The 24,175-nt window shown below is 34.8% G+C and overlaps 2 protein-coding genes across 6 annotated transcripts in view; one reads left to right on the plus strand and one right to left on the minus strand.

Moving 5' to 3' along the window:
• LOC138697766 (phosphatidylcholine translocator ABCB4-like) overlaps positions 1–24,175 on the plus strand; it is a 264,750-nt gene that overhangs the window by 225,464 nt on the left and 15,111 nt on the right. For all 5 annotated transcript variants that reach the window (XM_069823274.1, XM_069823281.1, XM_069823290.1 and 2 more), the window contains 8 exons: positions 2,719–2,937; positions 5,400–5,525; positions 6,017–6,205; positions 9,455–9,703; positions 16,283–16,407; positions 19,766–19,838; positions 21,449–21,592; positions 23,076–23,165. In XM_069823274.1, the coding sequence (XP_069679375.1) occupies positions 2,719–2,937; positions 5,400–5,525; positions 6,017–6,205; positions 9,455–9,703; positions 16,283–16,407; positions 19,766–19,838; positions 21,449–21,592; positions 23,076–23,165 (1,215 nt within the window). The remainder of the gene's footprint in view (positions 1–2,718; positions 2,938–5,399; positions 5,526–6,016; positions 6,206–9,454; positions 9,704–16,282; positions 16,408–19,765; positions 19,839–21,448; positions 21,593–23,075; positions 23,166–24,175) is intronic.
• Positions 1–24,175, minus strand: part of LOC138697790 (required for meiotic nuclear division protein 1 homolog) — a 108,504-nt gene that overhangs the window by 20,751 nt on the left and 63,578 nt on the right. The window lies entirely within an intron of this gene.

Below are 24,175 nucleotides of genomic sequence, written 5' to 3' on the forward strand. Positions count from 1 at the left end.
TATTGTTTGTTAGGTATTTCTTTGTATATGTATAAACTAATATGTTATTGTATACCATTAACTAAATGTTTAGAAACTCTGCTAAGTCCAAGTATATTTGTGGTGAAGAAAAACTATTTAGGGTCAGGTTTTGTCGGAATACCAATACTCCCATTCTAACTGCATTATTCTACCACTATTTCAATATCAACTCCCCCTTATCACTTTTTTTTTATTGGGTTATTTTACGATGCTGTATCAACATCTCAGGTTATTTAGCATCTGAGTGAAATGAATGCCGGTGAAATGAATCCAGAGTCCAACACCGAAAGTTACCCAGCATTTGCTCGTATTGGGTTGAAGGAAAACCCCGGAAAAAACCTCAACCAGGTAACTTGCCCCGAACAGGATTCGAACCCGGGCCACCTGGTTTCGCGGCCAGACGCGCTGTCTTATCACCTAGTACTATAATAAATATTCCGGTATATATCAGGAAATTCATAGCTTCAGGGTACGTATGAAATAAAAGTAAAAAGGCAAATAAAAAATTTCAATTTTCATATCCCTTATTGTTACACACTTTATTTGGTATGTAAATGAACAGGCACATTAGTAGATAGCTAAGTATGGCATGCAGACAAATTGACACTCACACAAATTTGTACGTTCGTAGGCAGTTATGGCATTGCTAACATCAACAACAGGCAGCATGCTTTGAGTTTAGTGCAAAAGAAGGCCATTGCTTTCCAAGGGTGAAAATTTAAATATAGGCCTTTAAGTTTTCCCACAACAATCACATTATTTTCCAACGGTAAAAGTTTAATTACTCTATGTTGCCAGCCAGCGAAGTCCTTCCATCTTAGTTGTCGTCCATTGTAAATTTGCATGCATGTATGTATGAAGCGCGTTCAGAAAATAAGTTTCCCTGAGTCCTTTACAGAAAGAAAAAACAATTTCATGGAAAGACTTATTGGAACAGATACAAAGATTGTTGGGCTATTTTTCAACATATTTCCAACCGGAACTGAAACATCTGTCATACCACAGGATCAACAGAGAAGTGCAGATGGCTGTCACACTCTGGTTCCGATCCCAGGCAGCAGACTTCTACGACACAGAGATACAAAAGTTGATCCCACGATATGACAAATGTTTCAATTCCGATAGGGAATATGTTGAAAAACAGCTCAACAATTGCTGTATCTGTTCCAATAAATCTTTCCACGAAATTGTGTTTTCTTTGTGTAAACGGCCCCGGGGAAACAATTTTTGCACGGCCCTCGTATATATGTATGTATGCAGTGCATTATAATATATTATAATGTACGGGGAAATGATTACTGTCCATTGCATGGAAAATTTGTCGGATTTTTAACCTCCTTTTCGTTCAACTTAAGACATTCAATGCTTAAGTGGAGTTCAAAGAAAAATTATGTTGAAAACACAATTATTAACACATTTCTCTGTTCTGTGATGAAAAATAAAACACAAAGATGCCAGAATGGAATGGCACATTCTGCCAGAAAAGAGCTATGTATGTATGTATGCAGACAAGTAGGCAGCGAAACAAGATGATAAGTGGGTTGGTAGTTGGGTAAGCAAGTAGACAGACAGGTAGGCAAACAATTAGGTAGGTAGGTAGGTAGATAGATAGATAGGTAGGCAGACAGGCAAGTAGGTATGCGGACAAGCAGGTAGCTAGACAAGATGGAAAGTAGGTAGGCAAATAGGTAGGTAGATGTGCAGACATACTGGTAGCCAGAGAAATCAGTTAAATATATAGGCAGTTAGGTAAGCAGGTACACAGATAGACAAGTGAATAGGTAGGCAGGCAGGTAAGTATGTAGATATGTAGACAAGTTAGTAAATAGGTAGGCAGTTATGTGACTAGAGTCTAGACAGACAGGTAAACAGAGTAGTTCAGAATATGTAGTTTATTGCTTTCACGTGCTAAATATTAGGTATGGTACCTTGTTGACTAGTTTCAGTATGTTGTGGGCTATCTTCAGAACTGGCTGGTCCTAGTCTTCACGCCTTCTGTTTGCTTTTCCTGTGGGGGTGTGTTTGTGTAGTGTAATGTGGAGTCAAAAAGTGAGTATGTTCTGAAATTGAGTTGTGTGTTGGGAATTTCACATTACACTACTCAAACACATCCCCACCGGAAAAGCAAACAGAAGGCGGGTATCGGTATGTGGACAAGTATATAGTCAGACAAAATGACAAGTAGTTAAGAGTTAGGTATTAAGCAGACTGAGAGACAGATAAACAGCTAAGCAGGCAGTTAGGTAAATATGTAGTAGGTACGTGGACAAACAGACAAGGTGGTAAGTAGGAAGGCAGTTATATAAGTAAGTACACATAATATATGTAGTAAGTAAGTAGCCAGACAGGTAAATAAATAGGCAAGAAGGAAAGGAGCAGAGAGATAGGCAGTTAGGTAGTAGCCAAGCACAGTAGATAGGTAGGCAGGTGGGTAGTTAGGGATGCGTGAGCAAGTAGATGGATGGATAGAGAAATGGGTGTTTGTCAAGGTAAATATGCATACAAGTAGCTAATCACAGTTCAGGAGATGAAGAGAAAACTCTCCTTTATTCAAAGAATGTACCAGTATTATGATATTTGCTTTAATATTTCAACTAGAGTATGAAGTGCCTATTCATTAATAATCAAATTGTTTTTGTTAAAATTCTTGATGCAGTAGAAAGTTTTGGATCATATCAGCTCACTTGACGGCTACAGGTGTTTTTCAGTGTAGTTGGTGGAATGCTGTCAATAAACAAGATACTTCCGTTTGCTGCTGCCACCATATCTGCTAGGAATTCTGCAAAAGTGCTTAAGACAATTGTTGACCATACTCCAACACGAGGAGGGAGAGAGTTTGAAGAGAAAAGTCAAGTCACGAGAAATATTAAATTTAAAGATGTTAGTTTGAGTTACCCAACAGGACCAAAGAACCAGGTAAACTGATAACACTACTACACATATAAATAAACAGTGCAATGTACACGGAATCAGACCATTAATAAATCCACCAGCACTCAAATTAGCAATATACATGGAGAAAATCATATGAAACAGCATAACATTTGTAAACTCCAAAACCGTAAAGAACAATATAGACATAGTAAACAAAATCAAGAACATACACATCCCACACAGCGCAATACTAGCAACATTCGACATAACCAACCACACTAAATGAATGAATGAATGAATGAACACTAACATGCCAATAAAGGAAACACTACATATACTAAAACAAATGCTCAACAATAACAACGGACCACAAAAACACATCAAAGAAATCCTCCAAATTACAGACACTATCACTAAGCAAAATTACTTCACATACAACAACAAATACTACTCAAACTGAAGGTCTACCCATGGGATCACCTATCTCAAGCATCCTAGCTGAAATTTTCATACACAACATGGAACAGACACACATTCTATTCAAGGACAACAGCAAACACGCAAACAACAACATTTAGTGGCACAGATACGTAGACAACAAGACGACATACTATACAAAGGAAACTATACAAAGAAAACCTATACAAACACACAAACAAAATACGTCCAAAACTACGCTACACACTAGAAACAAAAAACAACAAAATATCCATAAATTTCTTAGTCATTATAATAACAAGAACAGAGAAACATACAGTAGAGCATCGATTATCCGAAACAATTGGGGACGGAGGGTGTTCGGATAACTGATCATTTACGAAAATAAATTGTACCGCTGTCATAGGACCAGTATGAAACTAAGAAACACTGATATTAAACACAAAACTGACTAGCCTAGATTGACAAGTTCAAACTGATCATTAAAGTATGCCTATAGTTCAGGAAAAGAAGTCCAATGTTTTTTTTTTTTTTTGTTTGCTTCAGAGGTGAGATTCGGTTTTTTTTTTTTTTTTTTTTTTTTTGCCACCAAATCTCGCAAACAGTGCTAGCAGAACTTCTGCGTGGCACATATGCAAATTTGAATTTGCCCACTACAACGCTTTCGGTTCCGATGTTTCAGTTGATCGATATTCAGATAATCGATGCTCTACTGCAGCGTTGTCAGACAGAGACTAAACGGAGCAGAGCGCTCTACTAGACTCGTTGCATGCTCCGGTGTTTCCACAGACATAAGCAAGTTCACGCTCCGACTCTAGCTCCACAACCGGTTTTGGAGCTTACAACTCTGACACTACTGCTCTACTGTATGTTATGTTCAAAGTATACAGGAAACCCATCACTATGGCAACACACATACACAACTCCATTCACCCCACACAACACAAACACGCAGCATTTCGATCCATGATACATAGACTCATCAACATTCCCATGAGCCAATAAGACTATAAGGAAGAAATACACACAATCATATATATAGCACAGGGAAATGGATACAATCCCAACATAATAGACAACATCATAAGAAAGACTAAACGCAAACAAGAAAAAAGCAACACAAACACAAGAACAAAACAAATACATCATACTAACATACGAAAACAAGAACACATACAAGATTGCATCATCTTTCAAGAAACTGAATACAATATTGCATACAGAACACACTACAAAAACATCTTAACACACAAACAAGACACACAAATAAATACAAATTAACAGGTGTATACAAACTATCATGAAATAGTTGCAACGACTTCTACATTGGACAGATTGGAAGATCATTTCAAACACGTTACAAGGAACATATCACAGCTATAACAAAACTACACAACAATTCAACCTACGCAGAACACATCACAAACTCCAATCACAACTACAGCAACATAGACACTGACATGAAAATACTACACACCCAGCCAAAACACCAGAAACAATATGAAATATACAAGCATACAAAAACACACCCCCAGCACATCCTGAACACTCAACTCAATTTAAAAAAACACATCCTTTTCGACACAATCATGAATACACCCCACCACAACAGGAAACCAGAGGATAGCGTCGGACCTTCACTAGGCTTTGGACAATGAAGAATATCACTTCGAAACTAGTCAGCCAGGTAAGAGTTATAAAGTTAATCAATGCTGAATTTACTATTTTTCTGTACTAGAGACTTTTGTGGTATATCTGAATTATTCTTGTGTAGGAAAATAGTGTTTCTTAAACACTGAAACAGATTTTGTATATAGCATTACAGTACTTCACTCATTAGAAGAAAACAAATGTTGCTACCTTTGTCATAACTTCATAAGCATGAAGTGGTTGTTAGTTTTGTTCAATTTACTTGTTTTTTTTTTTTTTTTCAGAAGTATAATGTAAAGTGCAGAAATAAACTACGTATTCTACATTTCACATTTCAGACAAGAATTGACATTTTACAATTTATCGAAGTATGGTATAAATTGACAGAAATTACTGATTTTCTTTTTTATTTACAGATGTTGCATTGCTTAAATTTTGAAATCAAAGCAGGCCAAAGTGTTGCCTTTGTAGACGTAAGTGGCAGAGCACCAACTAGTCTGATGGACTTGCTGTTTGGGTTCTATGAACCAACTTCAGGACAGGTAACAAACTTCCATAAGTGGTTAATCATATCGCAGGTCTAATACTATAATTAGGTAACTCGATATTTTTACGGTTTTCAGTTATCCAATTCAGTGGGTTATTTAAGTAGTAAGCCTAAAGATTCATTATGGTTTCTTAAGTGTGGAAAGCCGACGCTCTAACCATTCGACTAATGGTATGCCTTGCTCTATAGAAGTAATGAATTATAAAAAATAATTAAATTATTATCGCTTTGATAGCTCAGTTTGTAGAGCAACTGGCTACAGACTGGAAATCCCGGGTTCTATCCCAGCTGATGACAAAACTTCCATAATACTTCCGGGGTCCACTCAACTTTCTGATAAATTGAATAGAAGGTCTTTCTTATGGATAAAAAGGCAGTCAAGCATGATAGTGATCTCTTGTCATTCTAATGCCGAGGTCATGAAAGCAAGAAACCATAAAGTTCTATGTACTTCCATGCCTATTACTGTTTTACTTGTCATTTTAGGTACTTTTTGATGGATCTCCAGGTTGTCCTCGCAGTGCAATAGGAGTAATATGCTTCAATCCAAAGCTATACAGCTGCTTGTCTGTCCTTGATAATATACAACTTGGTAAAAATGATGTGGAATTCAATCAAATTGCCCAAGTGGCGATTGATGTTGGTGTTCATGGTTATATTCCAAGTCTTCCTCTGGTAAGAGCACTACGATACCAAATTTTCTATTATTTTCTCATAATTAAATAAGTAAATAAAATAACGTGAGATATAATGATGTTATGTAAATACAAGATAAGTTAAATGGTGTTAATAATTGCCCCGCTGCTTTTAATGTTAATGTCACATTTTGTATCTCCCCTAGGAATTTCAGTATGCACTCACTCTAAGACATTTGAACCCTTGAAGTAAATAGGTAAGGATCTAAGTGCTACATTTGTGAAAATTGTGTTTTTACTGGAATAACAATTTATGTACCTAATATTATAACATAAAAAAGAATCAAACTCTAGATTCATTTCTTTATTGTTTTATTAGGTGATCGCAGATGGAGGAATGTGTGTGTGCCAATTTCATCAACATATATTACGACTGAATTTTCTAGGAAGTTTAAAAATGGCACTTATAAAAAAAAATACCTTGACCAAAACTACTTCCGACTTGACAGCTTACAGAGAAGGGGGAATAGTGTTGTCACGTTGCCCATCTTTCGTGTAAGCGAGTGCTCTCCCAATAGTGTGCACTAATGAACGGCTGACATGAACACATACATTTCTAACCAATTTATTGAACACTAGACATTAAAATTTGTTTACATTTTTATTTTTATTAGTCTATTATTATAATTAGCAGTAGCAGTAGTAGTAGTCAATGTAATACCATTAGAAAAGCGTTGAAAGGACTGTAAACTCTAAAAACAGGTTTAAATTTAATATGAAGCCTTTACTTTTATGAGTGCCGGCATTCTTCAATGTAATATTGTTAGAAAGACAATGAAAAAATTGTAAACTGTAAAAATATTTATGATTAAAAATGTACACTGCCTTTTTTCTTTTCCAATATCGATAACAGTGCTCTTATTAATTTTAACACAAGCAGCAGTTCTCATTACGACTTGCGCCAAAGGTAAAAGAGTGCCGCCATTATCTTTTTCCTTCTCAAAATACTTTCTTACATAACACACCATCTCTCGCACTTAACTCTTTAACAGGGCACCTTGTCCAATATTCTTTCTTCTCCGCCTGTCTTTCCTTCCTTCCGACATTGTACAAGTCACCTGTTTAGGAAATCTTGCGGAAACTAGAAAACACATGCTAGTCACACACTTCACCAATGATAAAGAAGATAATACGTGTAATATAATTTAAACATAATAATTATCGATACACTAAAACAATAATACAACTAAATAATATTTTTAATTCACACAAAGCACGTGCTTAACCAGCAAACTTAAAGTCATTCCAGGCACTGTATTCACCACTAGGCCGTGGTATTCACGTGCAAATTGTAAACATAGACACAGCAACACCAGGCGCCATTTGTCAGGTCGGAAGTAGTTTTGGACAGACCATAGATTCCTATTTATTTTACATCTTCATTTTGTGAAACTGACATTTTTATGCTATTCATATTTATCCTACATCAGCAGGTGATTTATTTTTTTGTCCCTTCCTGTGCTTTCGTGTGAACTTGGTTCAGGATGGAAAGAAGACATGGTTTTTGAGAATGGAAAACTTGCTTTCAATGGCATGTATATTGCTATCACGTCTAAATGTAGAACAGTATACAGGGTGAATCGTAAGTAATGTGATAAATTTCGGGGGTTATTCTTTGAGATATTAAAAAAAACGTTTAATACAATTTTGCTTGCTTTTGCTTCCTTTTCGAGTTAAAAATTTTTTTAAATGAAACATTTTGTAGTGTGTTTTGGGAAAGCCAATGATTTAATTTCCAATATGCCCAGTCAGTTTAAGAGAGCAGTGTATTATAATAATAAATGATTGAAAGAATTTTAGTTTTGTTCTTTAAATGTTAAGTAATTTGATCCGAACAAATGTAATTTTTCATTGTGTAAAGGAATTTTACAAAGTTACAATTGTTATACACACTTAAAGGTCAAAACTAAAATCCTTTCAATCATTTATTATTATCATAATACATTGCTCTCTTAGATTGCCTGAGCATATTGGGAATTAAGACAATGGCTTTCCCAAAATGAGCTATGAAATGTATCATATAAAACAAAATTTATCTCGGAAAGGAAGCAAAACGAGCAAAATGTATTAAACCTTTTTGTTTGAAATATCTCAAAGAATAACCCACTACAGTTATTGACATTACTTACAGTTCACCCGGTATACAGACCTATATACAGAACGTCCTGAAATTCTCGCATATAGACTATATAATGTGAATCCTGGATGAAAATGGAGACGGAAATGTGGATGACAAAATTTCGCCCTAAGAAACTTTAATTGCACAATGTGGCAACACTGCACAACATAGATTGTCTTAGTAGTCTATTGTAATGTAATTTTTACTCTACTGTATTATCGTTGTAACCAACAAGCAATAAAATGCTAAGTAACGGGTAAACAATAATTTATTACGAAGTTATGTTATTTATAATGTTACACAGAAATAATTCCTACATTATAAAAAAGACAATTAAAATAAAGTAAAATAAAAAAAAAGAGGGAGGTAATTTAAGCTACGAACATTTAGTTTTAAACAGTGTACGGATAGCTTGAGCTATGATCACAGGAGTAACAATTGTAAAATATAATGTTGCCACACTGTGCAATTAAAAAATTTTTGGAACGAAATTTTGTCACCAAAATTTTCGCCTCTATTTATATCTAGAATTCACATGATGTAGTCTTAGATCCGCGAAGTTTGTAATACCCTTTATGTATGTAAAGTATGAAGTCTGGAAAACCCAATGCACTACTCGCTACGCAGCAATCTTGCAGCTCAGTAACAATGCTGGTAACTTAGGTTCACTGTAAGCTCGGCTCAGAACATAACACATGAGTTTTTCTTATCAGTTGTTGCACTACGTGGCAACATATTGCTGCAACATGTGCACAGAACGTAATGGAGGACATTTTGAGAAACTACTTTGAAATTCAAGTTCGATTCACTCAATTTCTTTAAATAAATGCAGTAATTCATAGTTATGCGAAAGCTCACTTGTCAGATTATAATGTCTTGAGATGGCAAGAATGTTATCTGCGAGCGTTGCCGATCTGGTTGCAAGACTGCAGTGTCCAGAGATGGCAGGAGTGCCAGTTCCTTAGGTTTGAATCGTCCATTTTGACAGGACAAAAATGGGGAGATAATATGAAATAAAATTTTCACCGACATAGTCACACCAGCATAAAATCTTTCCTCACTATGGTGAATTCAAGAGTTATTTATTATTTTTTACAACTTCATTCACAGGGATATGACACGCCAGTTGGTGAGCAGTTCTCAACAGATCTTAAACAACGCATTGCCTTGGCAAGACTTGCAATACATGATCCAAACATAGTAGTCATTGACGACATCACATCACAGCATGCTATCGTCATAGAAGGGAACCGTACATTGATAGATGCTTTCCGCAAGGTTATGGAAGGACGCACCACCATAGTATTATCTCAAAGACACTCCATCATACAGCATGCCAACACCATTCATGTCTTGGAGGTAAATGTTCACTCTCTCAATGTGACCTTATAAATTAATAAAGAGGACCCCATTATGCGTAAAGAACCAATTGGACCTCTACTTTCACGGAGTACCAGAGTGTAGCAACACTGGATAACTGTGACAAGAAACCAATAAAGGTCGAGTGTAAGTACAAGAAAACTACAAGGTGGAAATAATGTCATCAAAACTGTTCTTTCCGCAAAAATTAAGTGTCCACAGATTAAGTAACAAAAATATTCACAATTCATAAGAATTTTAAGAAATATGAAACTTGTAACTCTTCATCTTTAAAAGAATTTAAATAATTTTGTTGGACAAAAATACAGGAAAATAAGTACACACATGTAAATAAGTGCACTGTCTCTTGAGCAAAATAAATAAGACTAAAAAAATAATTAAATTAACATAAAATAGTTTTTCAGAAGAGAAGAAATACAATTTCAATCACAGAAAAATATTCTAAATGTAACTGGGAATTCGGTTAATTTTATTATTGTCATTATAAAATACATTTATTTCAAGACAGTTAAGAATTCTTTTTGTGATTAATATGTAACGATTAATTTAATTTAATCGATTAATGTAATCGATTAATCGATCAATTTCTGTTGTAAGATTAATTGATCAAAAATATTTAATAAAATAATCGAGTCGATTAAAATTAATCGGTTGTAGTTGATATTAATTATTATTTTGTTAATACAGACTCATATTAAAAATTCCGACAATATTCCTCTATGGGAAATTGCTTACTTAAAAGCACAATAGTACTCTTATTTTCTAACTGCATAGATAGCATAGGGAAAATCTGCACAAACACTTCAGAAAGAGATGGAGATATGAGACAGTGACCTAGTCTACCTCTATTGAAAGTTGAAACAGAATACGAAACGCTTATTAAGTTTTATGGTTTTCCAAGAAAACTTCCACCTTATTGTCAGTTCATCTTCCTAGCATTTGAAATACATACTTTTCTGGGATTCGTCCCACTCATTCCTTATAAAATAGCCATGTCTACACTGAGTGCAAGTGAGAGCATAACTATCTTCTTCTCTTTCTAAAATCTGGTAATTCGGTTACAATAGGGGCCAATCTTCTGTTTTGACTGCTGTAATTTTGCAGTTGCAATTTCTGTACTGAGTTTGTATATGAAGCTTGTGTTTTTTAGTTTGATAAAGAAAAAAATCAGTTTTCTGTGTCTGTGAAAAGTGTAAACTACATTATGTCATATGAGAATTTGAGAGGTAAACTCGGTGAAACGTTTGGATTTAAGTTGAACGATCATGGAGAAGTGCTTGACAGAAAAAAAAGTTTTTTCGTGTTTAGTGCTGCAGGAAACATTGTTACTATACATAGAAAGGCACTTAATTCAGAGCATGTGAATGCACTCACATGTTTAAAATCATGGATGAAGCAGTATTAACTAGGTGAGTCTTCATACTTTTGTTATTTATGTTTGCCTAAAAAATTCCCGGAAAAACTGACATAATAAATAATAAGCCTCATAATAAATATGTTAGTAAATAATTAAAATAGTTGTTTTGTAATATAACGATACAATACAATACAATACAATACTTATGCTTATTACAGAACACAGTTAAATTTAACAATAATTCTGTATTACAGTATATTAATCTATCAATTAATCGATTAAATTCAAATAGTTAATCGATTAAATATTTTGACTGATCAATAGCACTAGTAATATGATGTAATCAATATAGCAATCGGTTTCTTTTGTACACACTTTCAGTCTCTTAAAACATATGAAACAATAGTGAAGATTCCTTCATTATATAAGAAATTCAAAATTTTCCAAACATAATTAAAAGTTATCTGAATCTGTCAAATTGTTAAAGATATGACAATATGTAATCTGTAGAACTGAACAATTACACTGCATAAATATTGTATACTAACTATGAAGGTATTACTATAAATTATTACTATACTGCTTCCTCCCAAATTATCTTTCCCCACTCTTCAACAACTCTAAATAGCTACAGTAAACTCTCGATTATCTGGTAGCTGGTTATTCGCATTGAGGGAAGTTTGAAGACAGAAACGACAAATTATAACATTTTTCACGTTTAATTAGATTATATTTTCCGCTTTTTCCTGAATCAGAATACATATTATAGGGTGACAACAGACTAAACATAGTGCTTCCGTTCATGCTTGGTGCATGATGTCATGCTTCGACACCCATTAACTGAAAACAAGAGGCGTGACAGAGAGATGGGACATTTTACGCTTTAAGACTGACCTGAAATACGCTAACATAGTATGAATAAAACAATGTTATATTACAATATCTAGGGTAAACTGTACTTCACAGGAGCCGGTCTTCACTCTATCACAGACTCAAGCTAAATGACACAATAATCCCCACTCCAATATGACTGGCAGGAGCACTTGGTTTCTGCGCAGTTTGAAATGTTTGTTGCTGAGCTATATTATAGTTTATTAAAGTTATCATTTACCTCCTTAAAATGACATGTTTTGAAGCATGTTAGACTATATATCACCAATAATAACATTGACCTTAATCACAGTTTCTCTCAAATCGTTTTACAATCATCAATGTTTCTTTTCTCAGAAATTACAAGTCCAATTTGATTCACATTTTGCACAGATACTTATTGTACTGTATTACACCAAGTAACTAATAATCATAATGGCACTTCTTAAGACTCATTCACACTGCTTGTTAAATATTCAGAAACCAGTTTTTTTTTTTTTTTACTGAAAATTTTGAATATTACAAATGATTTTTTTATATGGTGATAATGAAGATATAAAATTCTGTTCCTTAGACTGTAACATATGGCTCCTAACATGTATGAAAAAATTTTCACATACTTCTGCCTATTGAAAAAGGTAAATTAAAAGCAATATTTTGAGTTACCGGTACCAGAAAAAAAAATTTCAAGAACTCATCAATATAGCTAAACAATTAATCCAATCATGGATCCAATTTAAATGGTAACCTGTCAGTTTTTGTAACTTCAATCTTCAATCTCCCCTTGAGTAGGGTGACCAGATTCACGTCGATAGAAAAGAGGACACAAAGCTTCAAAAGGAAGGACACTGTTCGAAAAAAGAGGACAGAAAATATGAACTTAGATTTAGGCTTGGGCCTATATTATACTATAAATTACGTCAATATCTATTTTCTTACAAAAATATTTACAGTACAGATTTAGGCTTATATCATACTTAAAAATATGTTAATATTACAAAATAATTATGATAAAACTTAATAATAATGATTTTACAGTTAGCTACATATGAAAGTCAAAGGAAGTGTAATTAGATTTAGATTTAGATTTAGATTTAGACTTAGACTTAGGCCTATATTATACTTAAAATTATGTCAATATCTATTGTATTACAGCATTCTTATGATAAAACTTAATAATATGAAATTATTTTACAGTTAACTACATATGAAAGCCAAGAGAAGTATAATTATTATCAAAATACTGTACATAAAAGACCGCACAAAATGTGAATTTAATATTACTTTGTAAGTAAAGAGAGTTATGATCGTTGGCAAAGAGTGTATTCCGTCAATGCTGCTGCCACCTAGAGGAAAATTATTTGAAAAAGGCATCAAATGAGATAATTTAAAAATATCAGGCATACAAGTTACGAAAAGGAGGACATTTCTTCATTTTTTTTAAATCTGCCCGGACCCCAGACAAAGGCCTAAAAAGGAGGACATATCCGGACAAAAGAGGACGTCTGGTCACCCTACCCTTGAGTGGGATGATCCAAGAAAATACAGAGCCACTGGCGAAGTTCGGTCGTCTGAAGTGCTTGCCTGCTGATTTGGAGTTGCGCTTGGGCATGAGTTCGATTCTCACTTGGGCTAATTACCTGGTTGAGTTTTTTTCAAGGTTTTCACTAACCATAAGGCAAATGTCAGGTAATCTATGGGGAATCCTCGGCCTCATCTCGCTATTACCAATCTCATCGATGCTAAATAACATAGTAGTTGATACAGCATCATTAAATAACTAACTAAAAAAATACAGTCATGTCAACAATATTTCAATGTCTTGCGGCCACAATATGTTCCGATTGCACCTTGTTTCCGTCATTTTCGATAAATCTCGAGAGGTAAGATGAGTTCATTGGCCAACAAAGTGGTTTTGCAAAAACTACTGTCATCAATTAAGCAAAAGTGTTTCTGCTATCTCCTGGGCAGAGTGCAGAGCTTCTTAATCAGAAGAGCTTCTGTTGAAATGTGCCGACTGCTTTCGTGTGGTTTAATATGACTGGCGCACATCTAACAAGCAAATGCACAAGCGCTACACGGCACTATTTGGCATAATTAAGTAAAAAGTATTTTGGCCATTACACTTGGCCAGACCATAGCTTTCTGGTAAAACAGGTTGTTGTGATCATGCGAATTTGACATGATGGCTAAAGTCCAACATTTGTTTTCTATTTTAGCACATAAATATAATTGTAATTCATTTAACAGTTTGAACCAGTAGGGAAATAGATGCAAAAAAAAATTAACTGTCCTCGTAGAACAGAGACAAGCTTTATATAATATGCAGTTTTTAATCTGATGTGATGCTTTTTTCTGTAACTGGCTGTCTTTTCTTATTACTTCCTCACAAATCGGATTTACAATGAAATCGAAAGTACCGGTACCAAAAGAGTCAGTTATTTAAATGGCAGATGAAACAATAAAATTACACCCCATCATCCAACCCATTGCTTTCCAGTATCTTTGGTGTCCGTTTGTCGTCTTCATCTCTGGACAACTTTTCAGATGGTGCATATTCATTTCTTCCTCCTGGTACATAGGAAGCTGAATGGTTTGGAGTAGACCTCTATTCGATGTAGGTGTTTAGTTAGAGCAATCATGTCCAGTAAATAGGTGGAAGCTTGCAACAGCCTCATTCCTCAGCCAGTCAGATGTGTTCATGACAATATTTCACTCTTTTTGAACTGTTCTTTTTGAAAGTTCATCTCTTCTAATTGTGGAAGTCTTCTTTACTATTGTTTTGATAGTATGGAATGATATTTCTATTTATTGTGAAATTCTACTACCATTTTTTGCTAGGGCATCAGCATGCTCATTTCCCGATATATTGTAATGGCCAGGTCCAGCATTGAAAGATAATCTTGTGAAATTTCGAAATGTCTTTTCATTACATCCCAGCTCTTGAAGGAAATGTTGTAATTTATTTTGCTTTTCCCTTTTCTCATTAATTGGATATATACAAAGACGCTTTTTCTCTGCATCCATGTATGATTTTTCCAAACACTACTACAATAGCATCTTTCTTATTCATAGACAAGACTGACGTACAACAAGCAGAAATGTTTTCGCTCTCAGAAAAACAAGATGTTGCAAATTGCTATTGGTACATGCAAACATGTTTTCCTTCCGAGCAAAAGCGTTTTTAACAAAAGAATCTTTACGTAAAGATTAATTTTTGGTCCTACAGAATATATCTGTTATGGTAACAATTAATATTAGAGGAGAAAAATTTCCTCCGGCGCCAGGGATCGAACTCGGGTCCTTGCTTCTATGTACCAAGCGCTCTAATCATTGAGCTACGCCGAAGTTCAATCCACAATCCCTCTCCTCCAGTGTTTTTCCCCTTTGTGGCCTGACTCCAAGCTCGACATGTATGTTGACATTTATATTAAGTCAAGTGCCATTATACAAGAAGCGCACTCAATTGAGTGACTTGGTGGCCGGGATTCCACAGTAATATGCACTGTTGGGCGAAGAATCTAGGCAAAAATTAATTTTTGGTCCTACAGAATATATCTGTTATGGTAACAATTGATATTAGAGGAGAAAAATTAGCTTCTATATTTGTCTGCACCCTTTAAAAAAAAACAGAAGATACTTAAGTTGTCGAATGGAATGGAATTTACAGGAAGGAGGCACTATGGCCCAGCACTGCGACCTGTTACGATCTATTACGCTAACTCTAAAGCTAGGTGCATTCCCAAACCCACACCGGCAGACTACACTAGATTTGCTGCATACCCAGGTTGAGCAGTAAAACCCCTCCTCATCCCTAGACCAGCCCCCTCCATGCGTCGCCAGCCAGAGTTTGGGGAATGCTATGAAATGATGACAAAATGGAGAAATGAAAAATCCCAGACCTGACAGGGACTCGAACCCGGGCCGCCTGCATGACAAGCTGGAAGTCTGACCACTCAGCCACCACAAGATACTAAGTTGTGTGAGGTTTTTCTTTAGGAAATTCTTCGTCTAGTTTGTAGTGCACTATACACAATGTGCGAAAACATTATGGGACACTACTTATAGATATCTGATTTTAAATTTGATGAAGAAATACTATACACAAAAGCATAAAGATTAAGAATGAAACTTGGGCACATAATTAATACAGATGAGTGTCCATATCCAAAAATTAATCATTGCAGTGAGATATATATTTACTTAAATAACATGAAATGCAACTAAAAAACAGATTGTTTGAAGGACTTGAAATAACCATGATGCAATACTCTAGCTTCCTTCATGTCAATTTGATTAAGGGCTCATATTTAGTAATATGAATTTTTCAGAATGGCATCCTCTGTGAATCTGGATCTCATGCAGAACTCGTAAGGAAAGGTCAGCTGTATCACAACTGGTTGAAAACACAAAAAATAGATGCTGAGACCAGTAATGGAGCAGTTACAAGAACGTGGTAAGTAGGCAAAAAAATATAATGGTGTAAGACATAAGATTTGTATGCGTAAATATCCCACACCAAATTTTTCACAGGGCGACAGGATTGTATGCACGTATTTCATGATATTCTAAAACATTATGATTCCATTTCTATCATGTTATAGTGTACTGGTTCGCCATATCTGTAAATACAGTATGTTCTTAATTAATGGTATGAGATCAAAGCCGTCTTAACAGCATTATAGGCTCCCGGGCAAAGCAGTGCCCTGGGCCCTGCCTATGACCACTCACAGGAGTAAAAATGTAAATTATCTATCAAATAAACTTATGTTTATTAGTACCCTCAAAGAAAGTCAGTGTTTTAGACATTAAAAATAACATGATGTACAGCAGTGATTCCCAACCTGTAGTCCACGGACCCAGTTCACGAGTAATTCGAAAGGGGTCTGCAGGAACAAGATATATTCCTCAAATAACATTTCAATGAAACTTAACTTCACTGTGTTCTCTGATTTTTCTCAGCTTGAAGGAATATATGTTTGCTTGTGTCAGACTTGTCAGATACAGAGTTTACCAGGAATGAGATCACCTGAGGGACTTCTCTTAGCTTGCAAGTCTAGCCTACCTATCTGTTACTTTAGATTATTAAATTCTTTGAATTCAATTTTCAGGACCCAGCTATAGACGGTAACCTTCAGGATAAGATTGAAGCAATGATAAAAAAATTACACTTGTGGTCTAGCTGTGTTGTCAATCGAGAATTCGATTAATTTTCCACTCCAAGTAACTTTCTAGCAACAAATGGTGATGAATTCTTGTGCGATATCATTGGGAGTATGAAGAAATCTTGATTTATTAACATTAAAATTAAGGGAATATTTTCCTTCCTGCAATTGAAAAAACAACTGTGTGACATAAAATAGTTCGTCTGTCGAAGAAGAAGAGAAACTGTTAGTTATTATCTTCTAACTCGAGCTTAAAAATCGTGTTCCCCACAACGACCTTGTTGCAATCTTATCTGCATTCATCCATGTAGTCCCATGTTTCCCAACCAAAACACAACACCTAAACGTCAATTGCATCAACATTAAATTTAATGTTGAGCTAAACTTGCGATTTAAGGGTATCTACAATTGAATCAGATCTGTCAATATTGCCAGCTACAAGGCAATATCAAACATCCCAATAACAACCTTATGGCAAGTCAAAGAAACTAATTTCATTTTTCTCAGGAAAACGTGATATCTTTGTATTTATGTTGTTTTCAGGTTGAAATTGTATTCAAAAGCTAAAACTAAAATCTAATATCGTTACCAATTCATTAAGGACACTTAATTCACTACATTATGAAAATATGTAATGAATAGAATATTCTTATGGGCTTAAATTATGCACAATATTTTTTGGAGGTCCGCCAACATGAAGTAGGGACTTTAAAGGGTCGGTGAAATTTAAAATTCCCCTGAATTGTACACTATCCTTTACGAACATTACTGGTACCTTAATCGTAACCTCTCACGTCCATCTCCAATTTACAATCATTTCCAATCCCTCCTGTCATCTCCCTATCATCTATTACTTCACTCGTCACTAAATCATTTATTCACTTTATCTTCCGATTACTTTTCATTGGGCGGCCGGGTAGCTCAGTTGGTAGAGCAGCTGGCTACGGACTGGAAGGTCCGGGATTCGATCCCAGGTGGTGACAGGATTTTTTCTCGTTGCCAAACTTTCAGAACGGCCCCGAGGTTCACTCAGCCTCCTATAAAATTGAGTACCGGGTCTTTCTCGGGGGTAAAAGGTGGTCAGAGCATGGTGCCGACTACACCACCTCATTCTAGTGCCGAGGTCATGGAAAGCATGGGGCTCTACCTCCATGCCCCCCAAATGTCTTCATGGCATGTTACGGGGATACCTTTTACCTTTTTTTTACCTTTCATTAGTCACTATTATTGTTTCTCAATTATCGATTCAACACTTCTTTTGTCTACTTACATTGAAGTACTTCCTCCTCTCTTATCATTTAAAATTTCCCTGATTGTATACTAATCTTTGAGAGCACTTCCTATAAGCTTATTAGTATACTTTCATTCAGTGCTGGATTTAGGCCTAGGCAGCAGCAATTTACAGCGAGAGGAGGTGGGGACCTTCCTTTATTATTTCCTTTTTTTTCACTTTACAGTGAAATTTGTTTTTAAAACACTTGTTGGTAAATCTTTTCTGAAGTTTGTTTTAGAACACCTTGTGGAAGTCGAATATTGTTTGTTATAGCATTGTCGCAGTAGCAGCGAGAGTAAAAGGGAAGTGTGCAGCTGCATAATTATATTGTAATGCCGGTATGGTATCACATTATTACACTATGAAACTGCTTAAATTTAACTGCTTGTATAAACAAGAATGCATTGCTGAAAATCAAATTGGATGTGTGTTTATTATTTATCGCTATGAATAGTAACCACAACTCTCAGTTACATTTTCAATATACTATATCGTCAACAATACTACAGTGCATTCGTAGCTCGGCCAGACCACTAAAACATCCAAATTTCAAAATTGTACTTTCAATAATTGTTCCTTTTAAAATTATTCATGTTTGCTTTTATTTCATCATCCTTAATTAAACGTTTTCTTGTTTATTTCATCATCCCTAATTAAAACTTTTCTAACACTTGTTTATATTATTTAGGTTATGTTACAATGGTCCGGCCGAGCTATGAACACACTGTATTTAATCACTTTCCAGCATGTGCAATATATAATTCGATATGAAAGGTTTATTCCGCAAAGAGTTGGAGTTTATTTTTCAATTTACTCTGTACTTCCTATCGAAGTAAGAAATACTCGTAATAATTACACCACCAACAAAACCAATGTTTAAAAATAAACCACAGCCTGCCTTTCACAAATAATTTTGTTTCAACAATGAATAAGTTTGAACATGTTAATTTGCATCGAGTCTGATCTCACGTTCTTAGTCAGATCGACTTGATGATATCATCAATGTTTTCTCTGTGAAGAAAGTGGGAAGGAAATCTTTATAATTCACAAGTAGGAAGCGTGTATTTTGATTCCAGTAATTTATTGTTTTTTGGCAATGTAACATTTCATTTAAGACTAATTTAAACTAAACACGACTTGTATAATAACTGCTCATAAACTGTTTGAGGGAGTTGGGGGGGGGGGGGGAATTTTAGCGCTGCCTAGAGGCAGCACTATACCTGAATTCCATCTGCCATTTACAAACACTTTCAATTTTCCCTTGTCACCTCCCTTATCATCTATTACTTCTCTAGTCACCAATTCACTTATTCATTTATTCACTTTATCCTCCGATTACTTTTTGTTAATCACTCATAACACTATTTATTTTACAGCCAACTCAATGGATTGGGCGAGAAACAAAGGAAGATTTCGAAGTTTATCTTGGAACCAGAACTTGTAAAAGAGGTAATCTCTTATTCTATCCATCTAGGTTTATAATAACAAGCCCATGTACTGGTGCTTAAGCACAATGCATATGTAAGAGACTATAGGTTCCTGAAAATGAAATCGCTACAAAATCCTGAAATACTGGAGGAAAATTCCATATCAATTTAATCATCGTTGTCTCAGATCTCAAAACACATTTTGTACCAAAATTTCTTCCTCGTCCCTTAAAATATGAAGTAATCTCTCAAAACAAAAACTATGACCAACAACAAAAAAGAGACACTATTATTGTACCATATAGAAAAAAATACGTTAATATAAAATGTCAAGTCTCTATTCCAGTATCTATTCGGAAGAACACACCATCATTTATGTTTATTCATCACAGTACTGGTATATGATACATATGATAAGTTTAGCTTGCAGATAAACAATTAGACTAAAATCAATTGTCTTTAAATCTGTTATTTAACAGTGCTATAATATCAACTACTATGTTATTTAGAATCAATGAAATTGTGATAGCAACACTGTATTTGGAGAGATGAGGTTGATTTTTCGTCATGGGTTTACCTCGCATTCGTCTTGCAGTTGAAGAAACCCTCGGGAAAAAAAAATCAACCAAGTAATCAGGGACCAAATGGGAATCAAACCTATGAATCATCTTTTATAGTCCGAAAGTAATGCAATTTTCAATTCCTGAAAACTGTCTATTTGTTTTATAAATGATCTAATATAACCTATACGAAAGGAACTGGCTACCCTATCTCATTATCTCCTGGCCTAGTTGCTTCATAAGTGGTGCCTTCTTGGTATCCTTTTTGAGGTTCAGACCTGTCTTCGGACAGTTGATTAAACAACAACAATATATCCCACACTTTTCCATATGCATTTAATTCCATTGCAACAAACTTAGTTTTCCTGTCATTGACATGATTCAAACCTTGCTATTACATGTCAAGATGAATTGGTGATATTACAGTATTATTATTTAATATTATTGTGATGTAATCTTATTACAGCAATATTGGTAATAAATACGATAACGTGAAATTATTTAACTAGTGTATAATCTTGGTAATTATGACAAAAGTGAATGTTTAGCATGTGAGCATGAGTATTTATAATGAAGATTACACATGTATTACATACAACGTTTTATGCTATTCTAGCATTAAAATATGTAAAAAAATATAAATTTACAAAATGTAATGTTATGACGTAGTAGAGACATGAGTACTGGATATGACGTAATATATTACATGATTACTAAGTAACCGTTTCTAAGACAATGTTATTTTGAAGCTTTTTCTTACAGGTACGTTGTATAAAATTGTGTTATGAAGGCAGAAATAACATCATGGAATACTAGTTGCTAGGTAACCTTTTCTGGCACCAGTGCCAGAATTAGGCCAATTGTGCAAGATTTATAGCGTCATAACAAGCGTGTTTTAATGTTAGGATTGCATAAAGTTTGTTTTCTTACACATTTTTTAACACACTATGAAAATTAAATCTAAATAACTGCTATCAATACGTTTCAATGACAATTTCTGTGTAAAATAAGCATATAAATGAGTGTAAACAGTGTTATTAATAACATCTTGCTTTTTGTATTAATGTTTTAGGATTCTCTTCCTAGTGGCAGCAGATGTTCCATGTTGTGTCTCAATTCAACTAATTGGCTCTGGCTAATATTATGTCTCTTGGGCCACATTTGCACAGGACTTGGACTGCCAGCTACTGCTCGTTTATTTGGAGATATATTTGTGGTATGTGTCAGTTTTGACATAGGTACTCCAAGTAGAGTATTTACAGTCGGAGACATGGCTTAACATATTATGGTACCAGTACACACCTCAACCCCTTGCCTTAGCTAGAAACCCATCCTAGATGAACTGTGTAATCCCACTGAGCATGTGCAGAGGATTGAAAGCTTACAGAGTTGCCACATAGTCTTATACTAATTATGGATGGAGGCCGTATACAGACTAATGAGATCTAATACTAGACTAAATGAAGAAGACTATGGATATAGAATCTTCTGTTCATAAATGTTTACGACATAAAGGCATAAAAAATGCACAATTAAAATAAAAATAACTCAGCATTTACTATTTTAATAAGTAATTCAACGTATCGGAATCAACTTCATCTGAGTCAACCGATAAATCATTTACACACCGCGTATTGTGATTCCACTATCAAACACAGGTTAAATCTTCCTGTAACTATTCTCGATGGTATCTACGTGTTTTATACAGAGTGTTTCAAATTTGCAGATGAAAAGTACAAACAAACAGAAGCAAAATAAAGCTTCAATACAAATTTGTCCGCAAGTTGACCATTGTCGAGGTAATGTACATTTTCTGTTGAGATTCCTTGCTGACTAAGTAAGTGCGGTGTAACTACTAATAATGAATCTATTCTTAATAAAGAAAAATATACAAAATAAAACTGTATAATTCTTATTACAATAGTAATAGTGGCAATAAAACTAATAGCTCATGTTCATCATCACTGCTAGGATCAACGAAGGGTGAGCAAAGCAGTAGAAGGAAAAATATAGTGTATAAGGGCCGTAGTTTTCAACCATCTTGGATTAAGCAATTTTCATGGGTAGAGTATGAAAAATCAGACGATATCATTTTTTGAAATATATGTAACGGCATTTTTTAGAAACAGCAATTAAAGTTTTCTCAGACTTTTCTCATGAGTCCTGTGCCTCCCCTCTCCCCCTTAATATTTTAAAGAAATCTGTGCCTATGACCTAGTGTCTTATCTGCTAATCATAGTAGTGCTCGAGCAAAAGCTTCTAATGCAGCCCTCTAATCTATAGATACTTGTCGATGTTGCATGCTAAGTTTGCTCTATTAACTGAACTTGGCATTTGGTACTCTCAGGAGTTTTGCTTGATCTACCAGCTGTACGGAAAAATATGACTGTGGGAATACAATAGGAACCACAACGAATACTTTTTTAATGGGGAAATGAAAGAACTTTTTAATAAGATGAAGGAGTAGAATATATCAAGATAATCGTTTTAAGCTACTTGTGTTGAAATGTAAATAGTTTCATTATCAATACTTTTCGAATTCGATACAGAGAACATATTTTAGGCTAACTTCCTTCAACACGTGTTTTCGAATTTATCACCTTAGAACGTATTTTGCTCATTCTGTTTCTTCAATTTTGAAATTCATGTATGAATTTTATTTCACCTTATGAATGATTAATTATTCTTTTTTATGACAGCCCAGAGAAGAGCTTCCAAGAACATCCCAGTTTTGGGGATATATAGTTTTAATCATTGCTGTTATTGTGGGCTTCAGCTTTTGGTTCCAGGTGAGTAATTTAGTAAAGTACTTATATTTACTTCGTAGAAATAAGGTGAGAATAGAATGTAACACTTCATATTTCACATAATAATAATAATAATAATAATAATAATAATAATAATAATAATAATAATAATAATAATACGTGGCGCTACAGCCCGTGAAGGGCCTAGACCGACCAGCCAGCTGCTAGCCTCACGCCCACATACCGAAGCAGAGGTGGACGATCATCCAACCAGAATGGAGGTATCGTGTGGTTAGCACGATGATCCCCCCAGCCATTATAGCTGGTATTCGCAACCGGATTTCGCTACCTATCGTAGCTCCCCAAGTGCATCACGATGCTGGGTGGGCACCGGTCCCATACACTGGCCGAAATTTCATGAGAAAATTTCTTCCCCATGTGTACTCGAACCAGCGCGCATTCCGTAACGCGAGTCCTAGGCGGGTCATATTTCACAGCTGTATGATAAATTTTGCTGATTTACTTTCATATTTAATGTAAGAGTATGTAACCCAACCATTACCGGTACCTCAATTATTAGGCACCGTAACGGAATAATTATTCAACTAGAACAAGAACTTTTTAGAAACTACAGATTTATAAATTCTTCACTATAACACACTTTTCTTAGTTTCAAATTCATATTATTTTGTATCATGTTCAATTATTGCTTTACATTACTTTTCTCTTTATAAGTAGGGCTATCCTAATGCTTCTTTACACTGTTTTTGATTCTATAGTTTTAAATATCGGTATATTTACCTAGTCATGTGGACCTCTAAAACAAGAAGATATAATACATTCCTCAATTAGTAACTACTGTTCAAAATCCATTAACACAAATTAAATGATGGTGCAGACATAACCTAATGGTCATTCATGTCAAAAAAATAAAATACCGTTATCAATAATTGAAGAGTCTGTTCTCAAAATGCGCTCAGTCCATTTTTATGAAAGAACTGGACTATTTTTTTATTCACTGGTCTTGGATTGAGAGAGTTTTCAAGTGACTG

The sequence above is a fragment of the Periplaneta americana genome, chromosome 1 (assembly GCF_040183065.1).
Source record: "Periplaneta americana isolate PAMFEO1 chromosome 1, P.americana_PAMFEO1_priV1, whole genome shotgun sequence".
Classification (NCBI taxonomy): Eukaryota; Metazoa; Arthropoda; class Insecta; order Blattodea; family Blattidae; genus Periplaneta; species Periplaneta americana.